The following is a 12,630-nucleotide window of genomic DNA, read 5'->3' as shown; positions in this document are numbered from 1 at the left end:
ATTTTAAAATATATTATAAAAAGAAAAATAAGACACATGTCAAATACTGAGTGAATTTAAGGAGATAAGTTATCTCTTGGTATGAGGAGACACTTTATTCTCTATTTGGAAATTCAACATATTTTAAGCTTTTAAGATTAGTAGACTAACAAAATGGATTAAGTTAAGAGTTAAAGTGCCATAAAATTGATAAATAACTTACGATATTTTGGAACTTAACATGATCTTTGGATTGGAAGTCTTCCTTATGAGAGGTCAAGTCGGTGCCTTCCATTGATGACAAGACAAGCCAACCAAAGTGCAAATAGACAGAGACTCAAGCTCTAATTTTATCCCGATACTTGAAGGATATTAACTCGCACTTGAGGGGAGCGTTGGAAAAATCTTAAGGCTTTAATGGTAAGAGATTATATTTAAAGATGAATAATACTAAAGATAATGAACACTATCATCATATAGTTAAAAGCATAAAAACCAAAACACTTTCTTCACTATTAGATGAGAAAGTAAGGCTAAAAGTGGTCTACAATTAGAGGAAAAAGAACTTACATGTTCTACTATGTACATGAAGTTGGTGGATAAAACACTAAGAACAACTATGTATATTAAGGTCCAATTACATTATATATATATATATATATATATATATATATAATGTAATTGGACCTTAATATACATAGTTGTTCTTAGTGTTTTATCCACCAACTTCATGTACATAGTAGAACATGTAAGTTCTTTTTCCTCTAATTGTAGACCACTTTTAGCCTTACTTTCTCATCTAATAGTGAAGAAAGTGTTTTGGTTTTTTCCTTATGCACGTCTACAATTGGGGGTCATAACTCCTTATTTATAAGAAGTGTATTCCCTTCATAAAGAGTGATGTCATTTGAGTTTAGACTCTATGACAAAGAGTGATGATCCTTGATTTTCTTATCATAAAAATAAAAATAAGACATGTGTTATCTACATGATAATTTTTATGATAGTTATGTTAATAGTCATAAATCTTATTTGAATTAGACCACTTCAGTTTTGACTATTTAAAATAACGGTTTTAACGGATTTAACCATTATATGTGTGACCCAAATTTTCTTACACGAAGTTGAATATTCCAAATGTGAAGAATATGTCTTACATTGTGCATAAGTAAATGAGTTGAAGAACATATAAGTGAATGAACTCATATACCTAATACCTTAAGGTTTTAAGTCAAGATGTGATATTAAATTCACTTGTATGTTTCTTATACCATGAAAGAACAATTTAGCCCAAAATATAGACTTTTCCAAAATAATAACTTAAGAATGATTTCCCTTAAAATCATAATAACTCAAATGGTCTTCATGTTGTGAGTTTACCGAAAAAAAGAAAAGGAAAATGAACTTTATAAAACTCTTCCACAAACTATATAGTTGCTAAGCTATAAGAATTAGTTCGTCGTAAATTTACAAATAGAGCTCCTAAAAGTAAGGTTCTTACATAAGTTACAATAGATTATCTAAGCTTGGATTCTTATTTGTGGAGCTCAACAAGGGAAAACTTGGCAATATTGAGAGGTAGAATAGGATTCTATTTAATAACTTGTGATTTGTTTCATGCATTTAGACACTTTTACTAAGCTCAACATGTATTCAGAGATTCTTCACAAAAATCTTAAAAACAAAACGGCTCAATTTAATTGGAGATTAAGACTCGTAACTACATTAAATTCAAGATTAGAATGAAATTAAGACATATTTAAGACCCCTATAGGTGTATTGACATGTGTTGGATAAATATTTTAAAATTTTAATTATAATGTATATATATATCTACTTAATAAACTTAACGATTTAATATTTACATAATCATAATAATATAAGTTTTTTAAACCTAAATATATCATTTACGATTTATATGAATTATCATTGATTCTTAAATGTATTAAGTGATACAAACGAATGACTAATGATGTATTGACCTTTTTTACAGTGACAACTTTTCAAAATATTTTTTTGTTAAAGTTCATAAAAATATTTAAATAAAGTAATTAACATATTGAAATAGACAGTATAAATTGTAATAATTTTTTATATACATGTATAGACATACATACACAAACAAAATAAAGCCAGATATCTAAGAAGAAAATATAAAAATAGAGAAAAAATAAAAACAAAAAAAAATAGGGAAGTGATAATAATTAGTAAATAACGTTTTAAATTGACAAATGCAAATATACATAATCCATTCGCACCACATCTTTTGTCTTTAAGAGTGAGGAATGAGTAAAGTAAATGGTGTCATTTAATCGAAACCTCACCGTTTGGAAATCATCAACCACAATTTATTTGTTATCTTATTGCAAAATGAAAAAAACTATTAACTCATATAAAAGTTTTAGATATTGTCATTGTATTATTTCATTTATATTTAATCATCACCAACTCTCTTCAAATAAATTAATATAAATAAATGTTTATGATACATTATGTAATATATCAGTTTTAATATAAGACCTCCGTGAACCATATATATATATTAATTAAGTATTTTACCCTCCAATTTAAATATGTTCATTCAATATTTTAATATTTTAAGATTAATTCAATAACTTTGGCCTTGGAAATGAGCCTATGAGCTTTTATTACGGGAACCAACTCAAAATGTTGTAGACTAAAAGTAGTTATTTTTTTCAAAATTTTAAAGACATAAAGTAATTCTATAAATGAGCTAAATCAAAGCTATTTAAAGATATTAAATATATTTAATCATCATGATGGTTACTTAATTGATAATGTTGAGCAACATAATGTGTGTATTTAATCTAGACCATCTTTTTAATTTATGAGATTACTATTATGGTTATAATTTATGGGATATGATTATAATTTATTTGAGCCATCTTTTATGAAAAAACATATTAGTAATATATCATTTATCATTTATTTAAATTTTGTTCTTGACAAGTAAATAATAATTAGATATAAATAATAAGTGATGCAATGATATTGTATAATTTTATATACAAAATATATACACTTTTATATTTGAGAGTACATTTTTATCTTATGTGTGTTACATGTGTCATGTGATCGAGTGAAAAAATATATTTAAATTAAAATTTTAATAATAAAGTATTTTTTTAATGAATAGGAAATAATGGTAGATAATTTTCAGACATATGTTTACCCTTGTATTCATACCTCTTACATACCACAAATCTTCATTAAACGGCGTCGTTATAATGTCCACAATTAAAACGTCATCGTTCGAGGTGGAATCATCATCTTAACAATAAATCAAGTTTTGTTATTCTTAGCGAAGCTGAACTCTCTCTCTTATTTTTCTCCGTTTCTCTCTCATCATCGCGTTTTGTTCGCACAAAATCTCTGAATTTCTTGCTATTTCCATAACCTAATAATCGATCTAACCCCTAAAACCCAACCCTTTCTTATTTCCTTCGATCCCTAGGGTTTTGATCCCACCGATTGTTACGAATCTAGCTAGGGTTTTCAATTGGGAATTGATGTTTCTTTTCAGGAACGATGATGGAGGATTATGTATGGGTTTCGTGGTGAAGATTGGAAACAGAACCGGCACATGTGGCCCGTACCTTCTAACGCGACCACTGTAGTCACCGATTCTCAATTTTTATGCAAAGTATATAAATATCATTCATCATCAATTAATCTAGTTTAAATTTTATACCTTCTTTTTTGATTCGTTTTCTAACCGATTCTGTTATTGTTTTTCCTTCTTTGTAATGCGTAAATGATCCATTTTTTAAGTGTAAGCTATTTTTTATTTTTTAGGTTTCAGCTGTTTTTTTAATACGGAATCATAAATTTTAATTTAAAGGGAATAATTAACCATTGTGATGTTTTTCTTTTCAGTTTGACCTAACTTTCGTTTAACATGTGGTAATTTGTTGTGTCTGGGTATTGTTTTTTTTGCCTTTTTATGTTGGATTTTATTTTAATGTATGTTTTCCTGGATCTTAATCACTATGTGAATCGTGTTTTTTTTTTTTTTTTTTTGAAATACTTATTTGTATTTTATTTATTTGGGGGATGCGTATGCCATTATGTATTTTATCTCTCAATGTTTCAGGATTTTTGTTCCTTTGATGTGGTCTTCTTTGGATGTTGATGGGGTTTTATTGGGTTTGTATCAACATATGAAAAGCTAGAATCGGATTTTGTGACGATTTTGATATGAGAATGAGAGGACGACTGTTCTTATGGATTTGTTGCCTTTTTAGAACTATATTGTGTTTTGATTGTTCGCAGTACCATTTTAGGATTATAATTGTGTTGTGATTGTCAGATTGGTTGTTTACTTTATTGTTCCATAGCTTTTGGCTGAAAGCTGGGGATGGTTTCGACTTTAACTATGTTTATGTGTTAACCATTGCTTTATTACTGAATGAATGAATTTATAAGTATATTAGGTAATTTTGTTCAATTTGTTTTTAACATTGTATTGTTTCTCCTTTTAATGCATTTGCCTTTTTAATAGTTTCTATCTGGATTTAGCATCTTCTCACGGGACATGTTTATTATTGATTTATATGATTTGCATTCATTTTTCATAAATTTACTTTTCCACTTACTTTTATTTGCTTGCAACTACACTAAAATTGCTTCTATATTCTTATATTATATTCTTTCCATTTATGTGTAGATTTACTTAACCATCTTGTACATTCATGCTCATTTTAGGATGGACGTAAGATTCGAGTTGGTGATTGTGCACTTTTCAAACCACCCCAGGATTCCCCTCCTTTTGTTGGAATAATTCGTAGGTTCACATTCAACAAAGAAGAAAATCCAAGTTTTGAAGTGAATTGGCTTTACCGACCTGCTGACTTGAAGCTTGCTAAAGGGATTTTCCTGGAAGCTGCGCCAAACGAAATCTTCTACTCCTTTCACAAGGATGAAATTTCTGCTGCATCATTACTCCATCCGTGTAAAGTTGCATTCCTTCGTAAAGGTGTTGAACTTCCTTCAGGGATATCCGCATTTGTCTGTAGACGGGCGTATGACATTGTGCGCAACTGTCTATGGTGGCTAACTGATCAGGAGTACCTTAATGTCAGTCTTCCTGTACCATTAATTTTATGCCCTTTAATTTTATGTATAATTGAGGGTGAGCCTCGCGGCAACTGTATGGTTGCCTGCCTTGTGACCTGGAGGTCATGGGTTCAAATCCTGAAAATAGCAACTTAGCTTGCGAGAGTAAGACCATGTACATTTACTCTCCCCATACCCCACTAGGTGTGAGCCTCATGCACTTGGTTGCCATTTTTTTAATTTTCTGTATACTTATTTATTGATGAGATTCTGATCTTTTAAATGGATTTATGAACTACAGGAAGAAATTAACCAGCTATTAGAGAAGACAAAACTAGAAATGCATGGTGTAGTGCAGTCTGGAGGCCGTTCTCCAAAACCATTGAATTGTCCGTCATCAACACAATCATTGAAATCTGGTTCTGATAGCATTCAAAGTAGTTCTTTTGGTGTACAAAGTAAGGGAAAAAAGAGAGAACGGGGTGACCAGGGATCCGATTCATCTAAAAAGGAGCGGTTATTTAAAGCAGAGGAAGGAGATTCTGGTCAATATAGATCGGAGAGCATGTTAAAATCTGAGATTGCTAAAATTACTGATAAAGGTGGGCTAGTGGACTTTGAAGGAGTTGAAAAACTGGTACAGCTCATGCAACTTGGAAGTGGTGATAAAAAAATAGATTTGGCTGGGCGAGTAATGCTGGCGAATGTTATAGCAGTTACCGACCGGTATGACTGTCTTAGCTGGTTTGTACAGCTCAAGGGTTTGCCTGTGTTGGATGAATGGCTCCAGGAGGTTCATAAGGGCAAAATTGGGGATGGTAATATGCTTAAAGAAAGCGATAAGTCTGTTGAAGATTTTTTGTTGGCTTTACTTCGTGCATTAGATAAGCTTCCTGTGAATCTCAATGCACTGCAGACCTGTAATGTTGGAAAGTCTGTTAATCATTTACGGTCTCACAAAAATGCTGAAATTCAGAGGAAAGCTAGGAGTTTAGTTGACACATGGAAGAAACGTGTCGAGGCTGAAATGAAAATGACTGATTCACAATCAGTTTCAACCCATGGCGTTTCTTGGCCAGCAAAGCCAGCATCTTCTGAGGTTTCTCAGGTTGGAAATCGGAAAACAGGAGTATCTTCTGAGAATGTTTCAAAGAGCTCTCCGGTTCAACCCTCAGTATCCAAAATTCCCCAGTCAAAGCCTAATTCTGGAGAACTATTGTCGAAGTCCTCTTCACCCCCTGGCTCAGCTAAAGGGATGTGTACCTTAGCAGGGAGTAACTCTAAAGATAGAAATATGAAAGTCTTGGTTGGAGCTGTAACGTCAGATCTACCATTGACACCGATCAAGGAGGAAAGGAGCAGCGGTTCTAGTCAGTCTCAAACCAACAGCTTATCTTGTTCTAGCGAACATGCAAAAACTATTGGTTCTTGTAGGGAAGATGCAAGGAGTTCCAGTGCTGTGTCAATGAGTGCAGGTAAAATTCACGGTGGTGTGTCTCGAAATCGGAAATCAAGCAATGGTCTACGTGGGGCTGGTCAAGCTGTACCTCAGAAGGAGCCCAGGTCTGCAAAAAATTCAAGTAGAAATTCTCCTGCTGAAAAAGTTTCACCAACTCAAACATCCCAGGAAAAATCACCTGATCACCCCCTTGCCGATCAAGGGAATAGTCAGCGACTGATTCTCAGGTTGCCAAACAGTGGTAGAAGTCCTTCAAGGGGAGCTAGCGGGGGCACTTTTGAAGAACCTGCTATTTTGTGTGGCAAAGCTTCACCACCTGCTGACAAGAATGAGAGTCAAGATAGAAGAGTGAAAGCTAAAACTGATTGTTTGCAAACCTATGTTGCGTCAAATTTGATAAATGATGCATCTGATTCTAATGGAGCTTTGACTGGTTTTGAGGAAGGTAAGGGCTCTCCGGTTAGTGATGAGCGGTGCAGGGCTACTGAAGATAGTAATAAAGTAGCTGAATTATCGAAACCAACAAGTTCTTCATCTGGATTTGTTTCCAGATCAGGGCAGATTTATGATGCTTCCTTAAGTCCCATGAATGCATTAGTTGAAAGCTGTGTGAAATTTTCAGAAGCAAGTGTTTCTACTTCCCCTGGTGATGATGGGATGAACCTACTTGCTTCTGTGGCCGCAGGGGAAATATTTAGATCCAAAAATAATTCACCACTGGCTTCACCTGAGAGAAAGTCTCCTGCAGCAGATGAATCAAGCTCTGGCAATGATTGCAAGTCAAAACTTTATGATGGAGGAGTTGCTCGTACTCTTTCAAAATCTGATGGAGGAGCAACTGGAGAGCATCATCTGGAGACTGTTGACCCACTGCAATTCAAGAATGATTCAAGGCATCCTGTTACGACAGTGTCGTGCGAGGGTTCTGGAGTTGTTGAAGCAGTGTCGTCCAGTTGTGTTGAAAACACTGGTGATGGCATAACCCAAAAAATTATCTCAGACGTGTTGCAGAAAGCTGAAGGTCTATACCCATTGCAATTCAAGAATGATTCAAGGCATCCTCTCACGACGGTGTCTCGTGATGGTGATGGTGAATCAGTCTCATCCAGTTGTGTTGAAAAAGGTGGTGATGGCAGAACTCGAATGAGATTCTCAGATTTGTTGCAGAAAGCTGACGGTCCATGCTTACTACCTGAACCCAAAGAGGGTGTTTCCGAAACTTCAGTGGCAGCTATAAAGGAGGCTGATGTGGAGCCTGGAGGAGCAAACCATTTAAATGACCAGAAGGATTTGGGAATTCAATGGGCTAAAGGCAGTAGTTCAGATCCTAAATTAAAGTCAAGAAATTCCTCTTTTGATGAAGATAAGAAGTTTGATCACTTGGATGAGAGAATCACAGAGCATGAGAAAATATCAGTTTCAAAGGAGGTCCTTTCGAGTGTAAATATTGAAAAAAAGGAAGTAGATAAAAATTTGCCTGAGTTATCATCAGATGTTGGTAATGAGAACCAGATTATTGCTGAGAAAGTGTCAGGTACTGATATCACAGTGCAAAAGCCCTCTCCAGTTGCAGAAAACTGTGAGCCCATAGATCTGAAAAAGGAGGATGTTATGCTACCTACTGCTGCTGGTAATGCTTTGATGGTATCCAGTGATGAAAATGCCGATGACATGAAGGCAGGTGAGATAGAGCCTGATAAAAAACCAATGGGTCAGGACTCTACAGTTTCAGCTGGTATTAATGGATACATTGAAGAGAGTTTGGGTACAAAGGAGGTCCTTGGTCACTGTTCTGGCGTATCAGGTCATGCCATGTTGCCAGTAATTCCTAGGAAAGAGATTGATGTCCCCAAAACATCAGAGTGTAACTTAGATGGGATTGAATATGTGGCTGCTCTAGAACGGCATGTATCCAGTGTTAATCCATCCCTTACAGATTCTGGGTCTGATACTGCAGTGAAACTGGACTTTGATTTAAATGAGGGGTTTCCTGTGGATGATGTGAGCCAAGGGGATATTGTTAGACAGGAAGAACCTGCTACTTTATCTGCTGTTCATGTTCCGTGTGCATTGCCTTTTCCTATGTCTTCCATGTCTGGGAGCTTGTATGCTTCAATTACAGCAGCATCTGCTGCCAAGGGACCTGTTGTTCCACCAGAAAGCCCAATGCGGAATAAAGGGGAACTCGGATGGAAGGGTTCGGCAGCTACAAGTGCATTCCGGCCGGCTGAACCTAGGAAAATTGCAGAGGCACCATCAAATACCACTGATATTCCTTCTGTTGATGCCACTCCTATCAAACAAGTCCGCCCTCTTTTAGATTTTGATTTAAATGTGGCCGATGAACTCAGTTTTGAGGATGTAGCTTCCCATGGTTCTTTAGAATCTGGGCCACATGATCGTAGTAGCACAGTGGGATTTGATCTTGATTTAAATAGAGTTGATGAGACTCCGGAATCTGGGTCTTTCTCTATCAGCAGACTGAATATTCCTTCGTTACCAAGTAAGCCTTCATTGTCAGGTGGGATATCTAATGGTGGCAGTGTCTCAAGAGACTTTGATTTAAATAATGGACCGGGCCTTGATGAAGTGGGCACTGAAGTCCCAGCTCGTAGTCAACAGATGAAAAGTACCATAACATTTCCTTCTGCTGTTCATGGCGCAAGAGCAAATAATCCCGAATTTGGTAATTATTCTTCATGGTTTCCTCCAGGCAATTCTTATTCAGCAATTACTGTCCCACCTCTTTTGCCTGGCAGAGGGGAGCAGAGTTATGTTGCTGGTGCACAGCGAATCATGTTTCCTACAGGTAGCACACCGTTTGGTACTGAGTTCTACAAAGGGCCCGTGCTTTCATCCTCGCCTGCTGTTGCTTATCCACCTACTACACCCTTTCCTTATCCAGGATTTCCATTTGAAACCAATTTCCCACTATCTTCAAACTCCTTTTCTGGTTCAACAGCATATATGGATTCATCAACGTTGGGTGGACTTTGCTTCCCTACCATGCCATTGCAGCCTGTTGGGCCAGGTGGTGTTGTCTCATCCACATATCCCCGTCCATACGTTATGAGTCTCCCAGGTGGTACAAGTAATGTGATTCCTGATAGCAGAAAATGGGGAAGTCAAAGTCTGGATCTTAATTCAGGCCCTGGCAGTGGTGCAGACACAGAAGGGAGAGACGATAGATTGCCTTCTGGATTGAGGCAAATTCCTGCCCCCAATTCACAAGCTTTGATGGAGGAACACATGAAGATGTTTCAAGTGGCAGGTGTACTGAAGAGAAAGGAACCTGATGGTGGTTGGGATGGAGCTGATAGACTCAGCTACAAACAGCCCTCCTGGCAGTAGGAACCATGGCTCTTCAAAGCAAACATGTTAAGAGGTTTGACTCTTGGGCCTTCACTGTATTTTTGAACACCTTGATCACAAAAATATTTAAATTGCTTGTCTATTCGAGCTGAAATATTAGTTTGTTGACAGCTTTGCCTCATGTCAAAGTCTGAACTAATAAGTTTTTTTGAAATAAACTAAAGAGTTCATTTTTATTAGTTAAGTTCTCTGCATGAGCTATTTTGTAAAGTTTATTTTTATAACTTGTTCTCATTATAAGCCCAAATAAGCTGTCAATAAGCCTTCCAAACGCTCCCCAATGCCATACCTATGATGATCATTTTATTACTTTTGGGTTCAGGTTTATTTAAATGTTATGGGGGAATGTGGTACTTAATTTATTCCATGTTCTGTGTGAGCCCATCTATTTTTCTTGTTGCTTGCTCTGTATGCTATCGCAATGCGCTAAGCATATGTAAATGAGAAATCACCTAGTATTTTGGAATTTTGTTGTTGCCCTGAGCTATGATTTATGCTTTAAATATCTGTGTGCGGGTGTATTGAAGCTGTAAATGTTCTGTGACTGCAGCAGCATTTTGTGCAAAATGTCTGAAACACTGGGGAATCTTATTTGAGTGTTGAGCTATGAACATTGAGCAGAGATAGAGATGCTGCTACCGTTGCTGCTGATGTGCCTTTCTCATTTCTGACTTCATAAAAGGCCAGGGCCAATGATGCAGTTGTGTATCTGCTCCTACAGATAGTCCCTTGCAGATATAAACTTTTTCTTGTGTAGATATCTAACTGAAAAAGCAGCAGTGTGGCCACTTAGAATCAGAAATTGGCATCATGTGTTTTGACTGTGACCGTTCTGAAACAGCTCCAAAAATGCCCAATCCATTCTCAAACATTTGGAAGGAGAGGATTGGATGTATTATGAATGAACTGGATTTTATAGGCTGAGGCCAGTTTGGTCTTTGGTTAAATCAAATTTTTTTTCCAGCTCTTGGTTACATATATAGTTAATGCTGTAGTCTTGACTTGTTTTATCTATGCACAGAGAGGTTAGCCAAGTCATAATGGCTCCTTATGTAGCTTCTCATGGTTTTTTTGACTTGCACGTCTCTCTTTTTTATAATTATTATAAACTGGAATTGGTGTGTAGAATCCATTAAATTCCTTGTTATAACGGGTTAACAAAAAAACATTTCTAGCAACATGCATTCGAATGATATCTCCATGCAATAATAACTTATTGTTCTTAGAAAGTTATGATGTGCACTGTGTTACTGTGAATTTTTGAAACGGTTTTGCTAATCATCGTTCTAAGTAAGTTGATCTATATAAGTCTTGATTTGTCCAATCAAACAAAGAATCTTGTGATTTATGAACTTAAGTTTTTAGTTCTTCTACATTTAGGAATTTGTTAATTAGAACATTAATCAATTATTTATCTATTTTTCATACTTTTTTCTGTTGAACGAATTACAGCCTATGTAGCCTAGCTTCATATATAAGTCCAGTTTCTTTGGTGGGAAGATTCTCTCTTTGTGGCCAATTGCAAAGTTCAGTTGAGTTTTGTCCTACACGTTGCGTGTGTTAATAATTATATAAGGTGAAAATATTTGATATCGTTACGCAAAGAATAGATAGTGCATGAATGAGTGATTCAGCTGAAGCATTATATATAAAAAGGAGTGTTTTGTTACAGTGCTTTTGACTTGTGACTACAGCCACATTCTTTCACCATTATCACTACCTTGTACGAATTTATAATGTAAAGAATGTCGGCTATGACATCACATTTTATATCAAAAAAGAAAACAAAAGGCCCTGCAAAAGTGCAAACTGTTCCCCACGTTCTCTTCAACAATTTCAATCATCTTATTATTCTATATAATCATGTACAAAATGTTTATATGAACATGTCTAGAGGGATACAAGGTATTTTTATTATTTCATAGCTTCTACCTAGGGCAATTCCATCACCTTTTTCTGATGCCTTCTTTATGACTTAATATACCATCTTAATTTTGGGAGAGATGCAATGGTTGATCGTTATCAAGCAATTCTCTCTTTGGGAGTTTTTCTATATCTTAGGTATCTTATAAAATAAAAGTAAAATATTAGTTGAGTTGTTAAGTGATGTAATATTTATTGTGTAAGTAAGGGTATCACCTCATCACATGAGCAACGAACTAATATCTTTTAGGGTGTGTGATTGTCCCTCTAAATAAGTGTAATTCATATGAATCGAACTTTTAACTTTTTGATCGACATAGAGATCTAGGGATGGGGTAATATTATGAGAAAATGTGAGTAGATATTAATGAATCGTAGGAATAAAGATGTTGGTATATGTCTAGTTGTGAGACTGATCTTAGTCATAAAGATGATGATTAGGCAAGCCTTATCTAGTGTAGAAACTTAGGATTCAAATCATTTGCTGTGTACATAAAGTTCTTCAGTAAGCTTGTGGGTTTAGTTCATTGCAACCTAGGATCACGTAGAGACATAAGACACCATATGATCTCAATTTTCTTCTTTGCTATGTGATGGGGAAAGAAAAATATAAAAATGTTCAGTTTTAAAAATATTAAAAAATGTTTAAATAGATATATACTAAAGGTTACGTGTATCACCAACCACTACCTTCCTCCTTGCATGATGCATATTGCATACAATATTTCACTAACAAAATATTATAAAATTGAAACAAAGTGGACTTAATGACTATATTCATGTTCACCAACTCAATGATTCGATTAGTAGGAGCAACACTT

General features: G+C 35.4%; 1 protein-coding gene across 3 annotated transcripts; it reads left to right on the top strand.

The window, feature by feature from the left end:
* LOC109335858 lies at positions 3,287 to 10,877 on the top strand. 3 transcript variants are annotated; one of them, XM_019572085.1, is made up of 4 exons: positions 3,287 to 3,643; positions 4,705 to 5,076; positions 5,348 to 9,899; positions 10,440 to 10,877. In XM_019572085.1, the coding sequence occupies exons 1-3, from the start codon at positions 3,542 to 3,544 to the stop codon at positions 9,863 to 9,865; spliced, it is 4,992 nt and encodes a 1,663-aa protein (XP_019427630.1). In that variant the 5' UTR covers positions 3,287 to 3,541; the 3' UTR covers positions 9,866 to 9,899; positions 10,440 to 10,877. The 3 variants fall into 3 exon arrangements, with proteins under 3 accessions (XP_019427630.1, XP_019427631.1, XP_019427629.1); XM_019572086.1 differs by having other exon boundaries at positions 3,288 to 3,643; positions 5,357 to 9,899; positions 10,437 to 10,877; XM_019572084.1 differs by having other exon boundaries at positions 3,288 to 3,643; positions 10,437 to 10,877.

This window comes from Lupinus angustifolius, chromosome LG20 (genome assembly GCF_001865875.1).
Source record: "Lupinus angustifolius cultivar Tanjil chromosome LG20, LupAngTanjil_v1.0, whole genome shotgun sequence".
Classification (NCBI taxonomy): Eukaryota; Viridiplantae; Streptophyta; class Magnoliopsida; order Fabales; family Fabaceae; genus Lupinus; species Lupinus angustifolius.
Note: the sequence above shows the minus strand (reverse complement) of the source record. Positions and strands in the feature narration are given on the sequence as shown.

Coding starts and splice junctions, on each gene's coding strand:
- LOC109335858 (XM_019572085.1), top strand. CDS start 3,542: ATGTATGGGTTTCGTGGTGAAGATTGGAAACAGAACCGGCACATGTGG. Junction 3,644..4,704: donor ATTCTCAATTTTTATGCAAA/GTATATAAATAT, acceptor TGCTCATTTTAG/GATGGACGTAAGATTCGAGT. Junction 5,077..5,347: donor CTGATCAGGAGTACCTTAAT/GTCAGTCTTCCT, acceptor AAATGGATTTAT/GAACTACAGGAAGAAATTAA.